Source organism: Microplitis mediator, chromosome 8, assembly GCF_029852145.1.
Source record: "Microplitis mediator isolate UGA2020A chromosome 8, iyMicMedi2.1, whole genome shotgun sequence".
In the NCBI taxonomy this organism is placed as follows: domain Eukaryota; kingdom Metazoa; phylum Arthropoda; class Insecta; order Hymenoptera; family Braconidae; genus Microplitis; species Microplitis mediator.
In genome coordinates this window covers 13,026,966-13,044,523 of record NC_079976.1, presented here as the reverse complement: position 1 = coordinate 13,044,523, position 17,558 = coordinate 13,026,966, and the positions used below count along the sequence as shown (strand labels likewise).

Below are 17,558 nucleotides of genomic sequence, written 5' to 3'. Positions count from 1 at the left end.
GGTCTCAAAAGCTGATGTTAAGTATGTACAAAAAAATCGTCCCTAAAGAGCAGTTGAAATCTCAATCCTACTAAGAATTCAACGAATTTCATTTCCCTCTTTGAATTGCATGTAAAAAATATTTTTTGGGATTTTTTAAAATAAAAGTATTGAAAAATTTTTTTCCAAATAAGTGGAAGTACTTCTTGTAGGAAACTAAATTCTTCACAAAAAAGTTCTTAATTGTTTTCTTCGTACAACTAACAGATAGATTTTGAAGCATAAAAAAACTTTGTGCTACTGCTTCGTTTTGAATGTATGTTCATTTATAAAAATTTTTTGTAGTTTAAAGAATTCATGCAACTAATGTGTTTTACATTTTCATTCAGCTATCTTTTCGATCACAAATAAAGTCATAAGTCATAATTAAAAGTATTAGCCTTCCAATTATATTCAATTTCATTTTACGGAAATCTTATTTTAAAAAATATTTTTACGTTAGACTTGATTGAATCCACGATTGGAAATTTTTGCTCAGTTTACGTCGATAATATTTTATCTTCTCTTTAAAAATCAATTCACGCAACTATAAATGATTTTCTCTCTTACCTACATTATTCATTTTCCCATACCAAGTTACTTGGAATACTATTTGACGTTCAGAAATAGTTCCAAAAACCCATTCGGAGTAGATGGCGTCACTAGTAATGACACAAAAATTTTAATGGAGCTTAGCTCTCTCAGCTTCTCAAGGTTACTAGAATACCCTATTCTAGTAACCTTGAGTCTTCTCTCTGTACATACAATCAGCGGCGGGTATTCATACCGTACCCGGTTACAAGCATGCCTTTTACTTCTCTACTTTCAGTACTCTACCAACATACGACTCTCTTAAATAGATTTCTATGCGAAAATATCAATAATAAATATATTTGTGTTGCAAAATAATTCTATGTAAAATTATCTCTATGTAAACTTATTCTATTAAGTATAAATATATGTGAAAATAATTCATGTCCAAAATATTTCTATATTTTATATCTCTATGAAAATTAAGTCTCTACAAAATTTACTGTTATGTCCTGGGAGGTTACTAGGATCGGAGCTGACGCCACCTCCTGGACAGTGGGCAGTTCGTTGTCACGCGGGACCAATTTTGAATTTGAAAACAGTGATAAATTTATTGTTGATTATGATGATGATTATTATTATTATTATTTAATGAAATTATGAAGTTATGGATAAGGATAGATGTAATTGAAGAAATAACTTTTATCGGAAGACTGAGTTTTATTATAAAGTATAGATAAGATTTGATCAGTATTAACAGTTGTGCTCGTCAATAGTTCTCGGAGAGAAGTGAAGTTACATCAGACGGCAGAGAGATCTCTGACCTCCACTCTCCAACTTCTCCCCACTACTCTCATGTTCACACTCATGCTCATACAATATACATATATATATATATATATATATATATATATATTCTTATATATCCATGTTCTTTACCAAATATACTTATACTTTTTACTAATACTAATTCGAGACATAAACTTACATATTTACGTTCTTTACTTTACCCATTCTATGACTTTACTTATTACTTATATTATTTATATTCTATTTTCCTGTATTTGGATACAATCTTTCAGTTAAATATTCCAGACTATCAGAGGTGTATTCTTTTATAATTATTCTATATTTAATTAATTGATACAATTGACATTATCATTTATCGTGAAACATCATTATAATTATTCTAATGCTATATTTCTATATTTCTATTAACCTATTTATTATACGAGTCGCTCTTTATTTAATATATAACTATATATTAATAATAATAGTTAAGTTCTTGCGATATGGTTTTATAAATAACATTTATTTATTGTATATTTTCTTTTCTTATTGTTTATAGAGTGTGCATTTGTCTGTAACCATATTTTTACTTTTAACTATGGAACAAGAACCTATTTATGATTTTTATGCGTGTGTTTTGTTTAGGGTTTAAGGATCGGATGACAGGAACGTTCCAAGACCACTCAAACTGTATTTATATTTCTCTGAATACAAAATAAAGATTTATCTATTTATTTATTTAACTTTCTTATAATAAAAACGTAGAATTTAATGATTATGTGCCACGACGATTTATTACTTAAATAATTGACTAAATGTTGATAAGACGCAATAAATATTGTAAGATATTAATATATGATTTCAAATGCGCGCCTATTTGTGGATATCAAGTTCACTAATTAATTAACAGGTGGAGGCACCTGAGGCCACTGAGGACATAACATTCCCAAGTGGCCAAATGTTAACTTTTTCGTATCGAAAAAGTTAACAAAAAAAATGTTAACATTTATATTGAGATGTAAAAAGGCAAATTTTTATCAACAAATATCACTACTAATGTCCAGCAAAATGTTAACTTTTTTCTGTCTCAAAAAGATAACTTTTTGGTAACAAATTGTTAACTATTTATTGACATTTTCATAACTTAATGTTGACATTTTTCAACTTTTTGTTAACAAATCACAATGTGTTTTTGGTTACCAAAAACATAACAAATTGTTAACTTTTTATTGGTAACAAGTTGATGGAAAAAAGTTGACTTTAATTTAACAAATCAGTCTTATTTTAGTTGATTTAATGTTAACAATTTTAAGGATCATTAGAGGTTAGGGGTAGTATAAACCGCGGGAAATTTGAAAATTTACAAATAAACAAACATAAATTCTAAAAATATTCTATCATGAAATGAAATATTTATTTTTTCTTGTTTATATACATATATTAAACAAGAAAAAATAAATATTTCATTTCATGATAGAATATTTTTAGAATTGTGTTTATATTTATTTGTAAATTGTAATCACTCGCAGTTTATTGTGACAAATATACAATTTTTTATAATTGGAATGCTTAAATTTATTAACAATTTCTTTACAACATTCATAGGTTTTATATTAATAACAATAATAGTAATAATAATTGTGAGCTTAATATCAAGACTAGTTGTTGTGACTAGCGCACTGGTGACACTAACTTATAGTTTTATTTTTATCTGATAAGCTTACTTTTATGTTTTGAGATCATTAATTTAGGCTTAGAGAACAGAAAACTCTTTATACTATTAAAAAAAAGTTTTTTGAAAACAACTTGTAAATATAAAGATCGTAACTACAAATTATTTGGCAACTTTTTGCTTTTTGACAGAACCATTTGTAGGATCGGTATTCTTATTGGCTCGGTCACTACCGCGTTGAAACCAGGCTTTCATTTGATGTTCAACATCAGGTTTTGTAACGTTCAAAGTGCTTAATAAAATTTCTAAAAAAGAAAAAAAACGAAGAAAAATTAATGAACATAATAATTTAAATACAGCATTTATTTATAGCTTGTTTGGTTGTAAATTATTTTACTTTGACAGTAGAAAGATCAATCAAAGGCTTCAAAAAGCAAGTTATTGCTAGAACTTGAAGAGTAGATACCTTGCTTAAAAAATCTCATAGAATCCAATAGATTCTCATGAATTCCTAGAGAGATTTTATAAGAATAAATTTGTTCTATGAGAAGTGCTATAGTTAAGTATAGGGCCTTATACTTACAGCTATGAGAATCTATCGGATTTTTTAAGCAGGATAGTTAATCTTACAATATTATTTATCGCTCTATTACCACTAATAATTTCTACGAAGAAACATGCTGAGATTTTAATCTCACTGTGTAATCCGGACCATGTCACTTGTTTTGCCAACTCATCAGAAATGAATGATTCCAATGCAAAACGAGTGGCTTTTTGTACATTGCGACCACCAGCTTTCCGTATCATGTCTTTCTGTAATATTTTTATGATAGTTATTCAAAAATTATGAAATATCAACAGCTAATTAGTACTTACAAATTCATTTTGCATAGAAACATTGTTCTTGAGACTATGATTGAAGTTTGCGTAAAAGTTCGTCAGTCGCTTCACGTGTGATTTTATGTTTAACATGCCACTCTTTTATGAACTCAGTAAGAATCGAATCATTATCACCACTAGCAACTTGATTGTTCACATGGAAATTAAGTAACTAATACTCTGATCGGGTTACTGGTTGATCAAAAAAGTTAAGCCCATCAATCAATGGCAAAGGCTCATCATTAGCTTGATCGACAGCTCCTGAAAAACGGCTAGGATCATCTGAAACGTCTGAATCGCGGCTACTGTTATCGTCGTCATGGTCGTTGTCGTTATTGTTATTGTTGTAAATATTAATGTTAGTGTTATTATTATTATTATTATTTAAGTTAGATAACAAATATTCCAGTGCAAGTATTTGTTGCGTACGTCGTTTTAGTTGTCGTGGTCCAAGCAAATCAAGCGGTTTTCGTATCCGCTGTCGAAAATTTTCCATACTTATATATAAAATTTTACCTTTTATGAACCGTTGAGTATTGTTAATCAATAGCTATAAATTATATTATAAATTATTTCACAGTAATTAAAAGACAAAATAATATTAGGTTATGTTGTTCACATCACACTCGAGCGTTTATATATATATATATATATATCCGAAATGGCGGCTTGTACAGCGTTTACCGCCTTTTTTGTGGTTGAAAACATCTAAATGTCAACAAATTGATAACAAAATGAAATACTATAATATTAGCAAAATGTTAACCCAAAATTGTTAGTAAAATGTTAACAATAAAATGCTATCTTTTGAATAATACTAAAAAGTCAACATATATGTAACATTTTAGCGATGATAAATTATCAACATTAAATTGGTAACTTTTATTTATCTCTAAAAAGTCACCATTTATAACTACATTTTATGGTAACATTTTGCTAACATTTTCATATTATATTTTGTTAACATTTTTATGTTAACTTTAAGACAACTTTTAAAAGTTATCTTTTTCAAAAGTACTTTTTGTTACCATTTTGATAACATTTAGAAATAGCAAAAAGTTGACTTGGAATAGATAACTAAAAGCCAACAAAAAGCTGAGCTGGCCACTTGGGATATATTCTCTTTAAGATCGCATGCGCAGATGAGAAAGATCAAGTGCTTATGTTTAAGTATTTAGGAAACTCGGGAAAATTTATATCTTGCATTTACTTATTAAAATCATCAAAATAATTAACAACAAATAATAATTAGCTACACGAAGAGTTCATAATCAGTTATATACAATTTTTATACTTATCAATTTACAGTTCAAGTAAAGTGTTAGTTATTGAATAGATATTAAATGGCAGCTGAAGTGCAAGATAAGGTAAAGAAATTGTTTTTTTTTTATTTTTATATTTATGAAATAATGCAATAATCGTTTTTAATTATATAAATTATATAATTTTTGTGATATATTTCTTAACAATGTTTGTATGATATGTAATGATAGTGATGAAATGTCAAATTGATTTTTATTTCATAAAATGAATATTAAATACTAGGTTAAAAGCACTAACTGTCGGTTTTTATAAACGGCGGGAAAAAGATAAAAATTTTATTATTATTATTATTATTATTTTTTTTTGTTATTCAGGTTCAAAAACTAAAAGAAAATGGAAATAATTGTGTTCGTCAACAAAAATATCCTGAAGCAATGTTTCATTACACACATGCAATTAAAATCGATCCTAATAATTATTCTCTATACAGCAATCGATCTTTTGTATTTCTAAAACTGCAACAGTATCATTTTGCAATGGAGGATGCTATAATGACCATAAAATTGAAGCCTGATTGGACCAAGGTACAATATATATATTTTTTTTAATTTATGAAGCTCGAAATCTCAAGGAATTGGTAACAGACTGATTGATAACTTGAATTGTAACCGGTATATTAAGAAAATTATTTAATTTTATTGTAGGGCTATTATCGCAAAGCAGAAGTTGAGTTTCAAACATTCAGGTTTCGTGATGCCTTACAATCATATAGACAAGCGCTAAATTTACAACCAAATGATCCAGATATTCTGGAGGCCATTAATAAAGCATCTAGATCATTAATTAAAGACCAAAGAGGTAAATTATATTTATTTATTAACTAAAGTAATTCTGATTCTGTTGCTTAAAAAAATTTGCTGTAAAAAAGTATAAAATAATTAAAATTTTTATAGCTGATCAACAAATTCCATGGCTTGGAGCTGGTATTGGAATTATTTTAGGTGTAATTGTTGTAATTGCTGATTATGTATTTACTAATAAACCAACATTAACTGTAAGTAATTATCTAATTTTTATTTTTTGATCAGAGTTCTAATAATTCGAATACTATAAAACTTTCATTTAAAATCATTTTAGTAAGTTTTCGATCACTTTTAAATGTGTTGATTTCTTGCTCAAAAGCTCATGTAAAATTAGCTCACATTAAAGTGTATGAAAAGTTACTACAAAGCTTTTAAAAAGGAGTTCGAGTCTCAGTGATTCTAGATTTGCCTCATGAATTGTTCAAATATTAATTATAATATTTGATTAAAATCTTGGATTCAATAATTCGAATTTTTTTTAGTTTTTAAAATATTCATTATTTTTCAAATTAATTGTCAGTTTTCAAAATAACCATTAAATTTTTTATTATTTTTAAGTTTTCGAAATTTTGTTAATTGTTCTTCAGTTTTCAAACTATTCGTAAATTTTCGAATTTTAAAAAAAATTCGAATAATTTTTGTTATTAACTTATTTGGTGGCTTTCACACTGTTTGTCAGGTTTCCATTTATTTGCAAATTTTCGAAAAAAGTTTGAATGATCCGTAGATTATTCGAATTGTAAATCAGATAATAATATTTGCACACCTCTAATATACAATTTAAATTATGATATTTTTTACATTAAGCATCCACTTTTGATGGCACTATTGACAATATCAATAGCAATGATTGGGTTCGGAATAGCCAAAGGATTTCGTTGTTTTGTTAAATCTCAACGTAAGTCATTACTTGAACCGCCGTTTGATTTGATGGATGAAAATAATACAAAGCAAGATGGTGACAAAAATACTGATGATGCTGATCGGCAAAATGATAAGCATCCAAAGTATAGCAAAGCTCAAGCACGTCAACGTTTTAAGAAAGGCAAAACGTAGTTTACTCGCTTATGAACAGTATAAATATAACAATCATTAAATTATCTCTTTTAACAATAATAATCATAACAATTAATCTGAATTTTTAGGTAATTATCAGAATTATTTCATTCACTAATTACATGATCGTTACGAACCTGCACGTAAAACTGTAATTGCTGAGTTTAGAGAATAAACTTAACTTTACACTGTTTTAAATTTATTTTCGATTAGTAACTAATCAATAATCGACTATTTTATTCATATTAATAACTTATTGATTTTATGGAGAGTGGCGAATTTTGGCAGCTTATTTTAGTAGCTCTGAGTTATCTCAAAAAATATACCAAATAATTAGGTTTTGCTTATGATTGTTGCAAAAAAAAAAATAATTTTTAAGTTTTAATAAAAAATCAGATGGGATCACATTTCTTTAAAATTTACACTCGTTTCAATAATTAAACAATTTTTTTTATCCCGACTAGAATTTTTCATAAGGACCTGCCGAGGTCCTTATCAGGTTAACCTTATTTCAAATAAGATCCAGATCACGGTATCCTGACGAGAAACTGATAAGGGTGCAACGCTTAAGACCCATGAGTTCCTTATCAGGATTGCCTTATCAGGTCCTTACCAGGATATCCTCATCGAATCCTTATCAGGATTACCTTCTCAGATCCTTACCAGGATATCCTCATCGAATTCTTATCAGGGTTGCCTTATTAGTAATTATTTAAAAAAAAATGTTAAATTGCGAAAAAAAAATAAGAGAATTTTAATTCGATCGGGAAAGTTGTCTATTGTAATAAGATCATTAATTAGAGAAAGTAAACATATTTTTTATCGCTGTGACTATTCGCCCGATCTACGGGTTTACAGGAAGCTTTCCCGTAAATGACCCGTGGATTGATTAAATTTAGTTCAAGCTTTCAGATCTACGGGTTTACGGGAAAATTTCCCGTACTTCTAAAAAATTTTACATTTACATATAAATAAATTCTCTGAAAAAAATTATGTGATGGTTGTTATAAACATTGAAAATTTAAATACAAAATTGATTTAAATTTCCTTTTTTTTTTGTTTCGAGTGTCAATGTTGCCAGTAATTTACTGTTTTGAAGTAATTTTCTATTATCTTGCATTCATACTTTTGCTTTTCACTAAAAAAATTGAAAATTTTGGAAAGTTATTCACAATTAATTCGTTTCAGTCCGATTTTCGGATGTTGATATTTTAACAAATGCCTGAATCAATATTAACCTTTTTTGGTGTGACTCCATATATTTATATACACATATATTTTACACGTAAAAAAATAATCACTAGCTGTTACCGATTTTTCTCTGTAGCAGCTAGTGAAAAAATCTCAACCAACTAGCGATTAATGATCGTTAGGTGTTATCGATTATCGCCTGTAATGATAGCTAGCGATTGTTGTTTCCCGCGTGCGTGCGCATGTGTGTATGTGTGTGTGTGTGTGTAAAAATGTATGAACTTTTTTCTGTCGCACAATATCTTTGAATAAAGTCGATATGAGTGTACTTTGCGGCGATCGATAGTTTATCACAACTTAGAAATGATTAGATTTTAAAATCAATCGGCTAAGCAGATTTCAAGTTATTGAACACATAAAAATCAAATATACAATTTTTTATGTCATTTTTGTATATTTCAAAAAACCGCTCAACCGAATTGTCTCAAAATTAAATCATTTTTAAGTCTGCATCAGACCTCTTCTCTGCCACCAGATTTATCGAAATTGATCGAATAGCTTAAGAGATATAGAATGACAAAAATTAATTTCTTCTGTTTAAATTCGAGTGTAGATCTTTGGAATAAATTGACCAATTTTAATTTGTCTGAAAGTTCTCTACTTAATAATATTTTACAAATTTTTAATTAATTACGTTTTACAAACATAAAATTATAATTACGGGTATAGAAATTCTGATTGATTTTTTTACATTTTAAGGGTTAGTCGTTTATTTTATTTTTTACTATCACATGAGTGATTGAAGAGTGCAATTTGATTTAATTTGAAATGATTCGAGCGTTCAAAATATTATTAAGTAGAGAACTTTCAGACAAATTAAAATTGGTCAATTTATTCCAAAGATCTACACTCGAATTTAAACAGAAGAAATTAATTTTTGTCATTCTATATCTCTTAAGCTATTCGATCAATTTCGATAAATCTGGTGGCAGAGAAGAGGTCTGATGCAGACTTAAAAATGATTTAATTTTGAGACAATGCGGTTGAGCAGTTTTTTTGAAATATACAAAAATGACATAAAAAATTGTATATTTGATTTTTATGTGTTCAATAAATTGAAATCTGCTTAGCCGATTGATTTTAAAATCTAATCATTTCTAAGTTGTGATAAACTATCGATCGCCGCAAAGTACACTCAAATCGACTTCATTCAAAGATATTGTGCGACAGAAAAAAGTTCATACATTTTTACACACACACACACACACACACACACACACACACACACACACACACACACACACACACACACACACACACACACACACACACATGCGCACGCACGCGGGAAACAACAATCGCTAGCTATCATTACAGGCGATAATCGATAACACCTAACGACCCTATCCAAAAATTCCCATAGAACCCTCTCAACTGCGATAAAAACCGCATAGAATCCCATAGACTGTATTGGTTTCTATGCGGTTTTTGTCGCAGTTGAGTGGATTCTATGGGAATTTTTAGATAGGGGATCATTAATCGCTAGTTGGTTGAAATTTTTTCACTAGCGGCTACAGAGAAAAATCGGTAACAGCTAGTGATTATTTTTTTACGTGTAAAATATATGTGTATATAAATATATGGAGTCACACCAAAAAAGGTTAATATTGATTCAGGCATTTGTTAAAATATCAACATCCGAAAATCGGACTGAAACGAATTAATTGTGAATAACTTTCCAAAATTTTCAATTTTTTTAGTGAAAAGCAAAAGTATGAATGCAAGATGATAGAAAATTACTTCAAAACAGTAAATTACTGACAACATTGACACTCGAAACAAAAAAAAAAGGAAATTTAAATCAATTTTGTATTTAAATTTTCAATGTTTATAACAACCATCACAAAATTTTTTTCAGAGAATTTATTTATATGTAAATGTAAAATTTGCCAACAATTTGACAATCAAAGTTGGAGAGAAAAATTTGCGGCTAATTTTTGCTTGATTTAGAGATAATCTTTCATTACTAGAAAAAAAAATTCGGTAACGTTCGTTTTTACCATTTCAGAAGGTAAGCAAATTTATACATAAAATTGTCTACAACTTTACGGTAAAAAAATACTTAACAACTTTCCAAGTCAAATTAACAATGAATTGACAAAATTCGCCTGAAAATCGACGACAGCTTTCTTATAGTCAACTTTTGAAGTGAATTTGCCCCAATAGCATAATTTGCTTTAGCAAAAGTTTACTTACAAAAGTTGAATTTTTCTTCAAATTTCCGTCAGTTTCGGACATTTCTGTTTTTGGCGACAATTTCTATACAACTGCCCGAATTAGAATGCAAATTCACTTCAAAAGTTGACTAGAAAAAAGTTGTCGTCAATTTTCAGGCAAATTTTATGTCATTTATTATTAATTTGACTGGAATAATTGTTGTATTTTTTTACCGTGAAATTGTGTAGACAATTCCACACATAAATTTGCTTACCTTCTGAAATGGTAAGAATGAACATTACCGACTTTTTTTTTCGTAAAAAGTTACCTTTAAATTGAAAAAAAATCAACTGCAAATTTATATTTTTAACTTTTACTGTCAAATTGTCGGCAAATCCGGGCAGCGAATTTCAGGTAATTTCAACATTAAATCATTAAATTACCGTCAATTTCAAGCTAAAGTGGAAATTAGGGTAGTAAATACTCTAATAGCCACTTTAGCTTGAAATTGACGGTAATTTGACAATTAAAATTACTAAAGTTTGCTGTCTGAATTTGCCAACAATTTGACAGCAAAACTTGAATAAGAGTTTTCTTGAATTTTTCGTCAAATATCTGTCAATTTCGGGCTTTTTCGTTACTAACGACAGCTTGTATACAAGCTATTTATGTTTTTTGAGTTCACTAATTGATTGACAGGTGGAGGCACTTGAGGCCACTGAGGACGTAACGGTGCTATTAGGGAAGTTTCCTCATGTTATGTTTTTTTTTTTTTTTTCAGTATATATATGTATATTAAGGCCTTGGGCATTCCCAATCCAGCCAATCGAGTCGAATTCGTATACGAATCAAATTCACATCTCCATCAAACCAAATTCAATGTTCAAACCAGATCAAATTCATCATCGGCGACGGGACGAACCTCAGGGCCGAAAGACCTCACACTCTTTGTGTGAAAAATTCTTTCGGCAACCGCTGGGATTCGAACCCACGCCTGGCCAGTGATCAAGTTCGAGAGGCCTAGGTCTTACGCCTTAGACCGCTCGGCCATGGTCACCGGTTCTCATGTTATGTCCTCAGTAGCCTCAAGTGCCTCCACCTGTTAATTAATTAGTAAACTTGAAGAACATAAATAGGCGTACATTTAACTTCCATTTGAAACTTACATATTGAGATCTCACAACATTTATTGCATCTTATCAATAATTAGTCGATAATTTAAATAATAAAGCAATGTATTAGATACTTATTGAATTATCTATTTAGATTATAAGAAAGTTGGAATAAATAGATAAATAAATCATTATATTGTATTCGGAAAAATATAAACCTAGTTTAAGTGGTTTTGGAATGTTTCCTGTCACCCGATACCTAAAACCTAAACAACACACGCAGAAAAATCATGAATAGACCTTTTTTTTAGTTAGAATCCACTGAGATTCTGAAAAAAGTGCATTCCATCGGGTCATCGGGGCGGGAGGGTAAGTAGTTAGCACCATATGCTAGTTGTAATAGATGGAAGGTGCTGAGAGGTCAAACTACTAAACCATTTGATGTTTTAAATTACTAACAGAAAAGTCCGACGTTGACGGATATATTTGACGTTAACTTTAAAGGGAACTGTCGTTAAACAACTGCAGCTCTTTGTCTTATAAATATTGATTAATCGGGTTATGATATTTAGCAGTACAAAATTACTACGATTGTTAACACACAATTTTATTGTTTCTACAAAATAATACTATAAACAATATAGGCTCACTTGTCTTAAATTATAAATCGATTTCTAATAGTGTATATTAAAATCATTAATAATCAACACGACAAAAAAAAGACAAATCCTACCAAAAACAGATTCTCTGTATAAAATCGCGCCAAGTACACGTTTAAAATTTTTTAGAATTAAGAAAAGATTCTTTTTACAAAAAAAATAAACCAAATCGAAAAAATACCAAGTAGGTTAAGAGCACCACCACCCAGCCCCAAACCAGTAGCCAGCCACCTCATGTTAAATTATATCTATATATATTTTGAGCTAATGTTAAAGTATATGACCGGCCGGGTACTGGTGCTCTTACTCTACCTAATATAATTCGGAATCATGAAAACATTTTCATAGAATTAAAAAAAAAATTTTCAATGTACTTGGTGTGTCTATAAACTGAAAAAAAAAAAAAAAGAATATCTTTCAATTTTATTAGAAAATAATTTATACACAGAAAAAACAGATATCTTGAGTCAAGAAAATATTTTTGAAGACAAACGTTTTCGGGAACCAAGTCAAGATTTTCTTGAGCCAAGAGAATTCGTCTTGGTTGGAGAAAATTTCTACTTTATCTGAGAAAATTTAGGTGTCCAAAAAAATTTTCTTGAATCAAGAATATTTACCTTCAGTCGAGAATTTTTTTTTTTTGTGTGTATACGAAATCAATTCTAAAAATTAATTTTGCTTGAATAAATTTAGTAATGCACACCGAGTACATTGAAATTTTTTTTTTTTTAATTTTTTTTTCAATTATATGAAAATGTTTTTCATGATTCCGAATTATATTAGGTACTTGGTATTTTTTCGATTTGATTTATTTTTTTTGTAAAAAGAATCTTTTCTTAATTCTAAAAAATTTTAAACGTGTACTTGGCGCGATTTTATACAGAGAATCTGTTTTTGGTAGGATTACGTTAATCGCAACAGACATTATACATCCATCACGTTATTCATTCCTACGTTTATTCGAACCTAACTTTAATCTGTCGTTCGTTTATTCATAAGTGTCAGTACACTCGTTGTCATTAATGCCTGGTCCCCCAGACTACAGAATCTTAGCCATGCAGGGGACCAGGCATTAATGACAATGAGTGTACACACTATTACTTTTGATGCAAGTGTGTGTTTACACGTAACCTCCGTTAGGCACAAGTTGTGGCACCCTTAAATACGTTTCCCACAAATTTAAAAATTCCCGCCACATGAAAAACTTACCGCGCTCCCTGTTATCTAAAATTTAAAACCTCAGCCCACGTGCTATCAATTTTATAATTAAATTCATTTTTATAATTATAACCTAAAATATTTTATCGGATTTCGTGTGAATAAATAATTACAATAAGTAAATAAATAAAAAACATGAGTGTTTCACTAGGTTTTGCTGAAAAATGTGAACCATGGCGTTTAAAAAGTTGCTATTTACCCATGAAAATTGGAGGTAAACCAGCCTGGATGGATTTAAAAAACATACCAAGTGCTAAAGATGTTCTATGTGAAATTTGTAGTGAACCGTGTATATTTTTATGCCAAATATATGCACCGGATGAACAAAATGATGAAGCTTTTCATCGTAGTTTATTTTTATTCATTTGTAGAAAAACTCAGTGCTGCAAGCAAAATAGTAATAAAAATTTAAAAATATTTAGATCTCAGTTGCCACGTGACAATGAATATTATCCAGCTGAACCTGTTGACTTTGATGAAAAAAATCCTCATGACAATTTAGGTATTTATTTTTATTTAATATTTATAATATTAATTGATTAATTTTTTCTTTTATTTTTAGAAGCTTCCTATTGGATAAAAGTATGCAGAGTTTGTAACATTAAATCACCTAGTCACTGCAAAAAATGTCAAAAAGTAAATTACTGTTGCCGACAACATCAAATTCTTGATTGGGAAGCTGGACACAAAAAAGTATGTGCTAAATTAGCCGATGATGAAAAAATTGAATTACCCGATGAGACTTACGAGAGATTTTTATTTCCTGAGTATGAGATTGATTATGATGATGAGTGTCTGGCTGATGATAACGATGACGATGATGATGATAATGAAAAAATAGAGCTGGATAAATTTAATAAGATGGTGGAAGAAGGATCTGCTGGTAGCTTACAACATATCAAAGAGAACGACTTGATAGAAATGGTTAAGGCTGATGATGATGAAGTATTTATGAAATTTAAAGAAAAAATTAAAAATAATCCTGATCAAATCTTAAGGTAAGTTAAATTATTTAGACGTAGATAAGCAATAACGTTTCAAACCACAAAATATCGATTTTTGAGATTTTTTTTACCAAATCATTCCTTAGTAACTATAATATATTTTCAAGTATTTTAGTGTTAAGAAAAAAAAAAATTGTTTTAAATCATAAAGCCAAAAAAATTGTTGACACAAATTAATTGTATGGAATATAACTTTTTGCAAAATCGAGTTAAGTAACTTGAGTTTAAATACTAATGCAGTGAATCATTTATTTACTAGAATAAAAATTCAAGTAACTTGATACGTTATTGCAAAAATACAACATAAATTTCTTTCACAAGTTAAAAATTTTTGTAATGATTAACTTTAAATGTCCCAACATTTCTGCTGTAATGACTTTAGCAATACAGTGTCAAGTTACTTTAGATCGATTGGATTTAATCCTAAAGTATTATTAGTAATTTTCCAAAACCGAGTCTAGTCTTATGAAACGTTTTTGAGAATTAGATTGGCTATTTTATATTTCGTAATACAAAGTTTAAGTTTATTTTTAATGGATGTGCTTAATTTAGATCCTTAAACGATTAAATTATTTTTCTTGGCCATTGATTAATAAAATCACATAGCAATTGGTGCTTGAATAATTTCGATAAAAATTTTATTAAAAATAGTTTAAAATCATTAAACACAATTTTCTTAGAATAACGTCTATGTCAGTTGATGCGTTATTGCCCATCTACGTCCATTTAAAAATAGGCCCCAGTAGCAATATTAAAGAAGATTCATGTAAATCTGTATCTTAAGTCTTAAGCAAGTCTGCATGACCAGTATTGAAGAAGTCGAAGGCAAAAATACTTCCATAAGATATCTTAAATAAATCTGTTGCAATACTTTGCTAAGATACTTGCGTAAGATCAATTTGATCAGACTTGTTGCAGAATTGCTTAAGATACCTGTAGAAGGTTACTTTTATTTTGTGAGCCGTGTATTTAGTATTGGTATAGTAATTTCAGCGGTGCTCACTTGATGTTCGATATCATTTTATCGAGTGATAATGTTAATAATTTGTAGCACTTAAAATTTTAATGAGGACCGCTGGATTTGCTATCGGCACTGAATTTAGGCAACGACCCTGATAGCCAAGTTGGCGAGAAACTGGCGTGAAACTTACAGCCGCAACTAGACACCAAGTTGGCCACAAAAGTTGATACTTCCAAAGTTGCTAGACAATTTCTGAGAAAGGTGGTGGCAAAAGTTTGAAATTCAATAAGTTGACGGTAAGTTGCCTTTCATTTTCTCAGAAACCTGCATTACAGTTGCGGCTCCATACTTGTCGTCAAGTTGGTCGCAAACTAATGAATACCAACTTTTGGACGAGAAACCCTGGCTATCAGGGGAGCAATTCTAAAAAAAAAAAAGGAAACCTATTTCTTGAGCAATCCCTGATAGCCAGGGTTTCTCGTCCAAAAGTTGGTATTCATTAGTTTGCGACCAACTTGACGATAAGCTGTCGACAATTTTAGCATTTGCAACTTTTGGCTACACTCGTTGTCATTAATGCTTGGTCCCCTGCATGGCTAAGATTCTATAGTCTGGGGGGCCAGGCATTAATGACAACGAGTGTACAAGTTACCGCCAACTTTCTGAGAAAGTTCACGCCAGTATGGAGCCGCAACTGTAATGCAGGTTTCTGAGAAAATGGAAGGCAACTTACCGTCAACTTATCGAATTTCCAACTTTTGCTACCAACTTTCTCAGGAAGTGTCGATCAACTTTGGAAGTATCAACTATTGCGGGCAACATGGTGTCCAGTTGCGGCTGTAGTTTCACGTCAGTTTCTCTCCAACTTGGCTATCAGGGATGTTGCAGCAACTTTTACCTAATATTATTATAGTAGATATCCTGGTTAAGAATTACTGCTGACTGTTTCTACAGATTTCTGTAAGTCTGTGAAAGAATCTTGAATAAGACTTGATAAAATCTGCAGAAAGTATAAGTACTTATGAAGTCCATCTTCTTCAAGTCTTGTTTAAATCTTTCGTAAGAGACGCGCTGAAGGACTTTCGTCAAGTAACTTGCTTAAGATAATGCTGCTAAGAGGGCCAGAGGAGCAAAGAATAATTTTTGTTCGTTCATTTAAAAATTATTGTTTCTTTTATTAAATAAAATATTTTTCTAAATAGATACCATCGTGGAGGACAACCACTATATATATCCAAGGACAATAAAGCGAAAGAAATTCCAGCTTGTGAAAATTGTAATGGAGAACGTACATTCGAATTTCAATTAATGCCGCAGTTATTAAATTATTTAAATTGTAATGACATTGGTAGCATAGATTGGGGAGTGCTGACTATTTTTACTTGTAAAAATTCATGTAGTATAGTGGGGTACCAGCCGGAATTTATTTGGAAGCAAGATATTATTGAAACGGTCTAATTATGTGTAAGCAGCTATTTAATAAACATTCATCGCTTGGAAAATTTACTGGTTATAATTTTAATAGGGGTTATCAGATATTTTCGGCTGTTTTTCTTGGAAACAAGATCTCTATATACAAACTGCAGACTGCACATTGATGCACTACTGTCTAATCTAGCGAATTGGACGAGTTACCATAGTAAAATTTCGAATTAAAAAAAAAAAGTTTTATTTAATTATTCATAATTAAGCAAACCTTTTATTCATGATCTTACCTAAAAAAAATTGTTTTTCTCTATGCGCAGAACGATTTAAAAAATAAAAGCCAAATTCCAAGTAACGGAGTAAATTCAAATTAAAAATTAATTTCTGATTTTTTAGTGCAAAAATTGAATACTTGCATTATATCGAACTTGAAATGTTTTAAAAATCATAAATGAGACCATGGCTAATTATTATGTAGTTTATATCATTATTTACGATGTATATATTTTTTAATTAAAAACTTTAAAGTTAGTTTTTAAAAGTTGTTGTGAAAATATAAAAATTCTGGTTACACTAATATATATATGACAAAAATGTATATCAACAATTTAGTTGCCAATTAAATTCTTTACAAAAAAAAATCCGATTACATATTTACGTACATTTAATTATTTTGACGTAATTGCAACTTGAATTACGA

The 17,558-nt window shown here is 29.6% G+C and overlaps 2 protein-coding genes across 5 annotated transcripts; one reads left to right on the top strand and one right to left on the bottom strand.

Moving 5' to 3' along the window:
* Positions 1-2,888: 2,888 nt before the first annotated feature.
* On the bottom strand, positions 2,889-4,607 carry LOC130673966 (uncharacterized). 4 transcript variants are annotated; one of them, XM_057479186.1, is made up of 4 exons: positions 4,406-4,607; positions 3,887-4,180; positions 3,664-3,823; positions 2,889-3,315 (listed from the first exon to the last, which is right to left on the bottom strand). In XM_057479186.1, exons 2-4 carry the CDS (start codon positions 3,980-3,982, stop codon positions 3,173-3,175), a joined length of 399 nt encoding a protein of 132 aa, XP_057335169.1. In that variant the 5' UTR covers positions 3,983-4,180; positions 4,406-4,607; the 3' UTR covers positions 2,889-3,172. The 4 variants fall into 4 exon arrangements, with proteins under 4 accessions (XP_057335169.1, XP_057335170.1, XP_057335168.1 ...); XM_057479187.1 differs by having other exon boundaries at positions 3,887-4,161; XM_057479185.1 differs by having other exon boundaries at positions 3,887-4,150.
* A 309-nt stretch (positions 4,608-4,916) lies between these two features.
* LOC130673965 (programmed cell death protein 2) lies at positions 4,917-17,441 on the top strand. The gene is made up of 8 exons (XM_057479183.1): positions 4,917-5,256; positions 5,527-5,736; positions 5,857-6,010; positions 6,106-6,206; positions 6,823-7,060; positions 13,620-13,970; positions 14,031-14,466; positions 16,636-17,441. Exons 1-8 carry the CDS (start codon positions 5,233-5,235, stop codon positions 16,889-16,891), a joined length of 1,770 nt encoding a protein of 589 aa, XP_057335166.1. The 5' UTR covers positions 4,917-5,232; the 3' UTR covers positions 16,892-17,441.
* Positions 17,442-17,558: the final 117 nt, after the last annotated feature.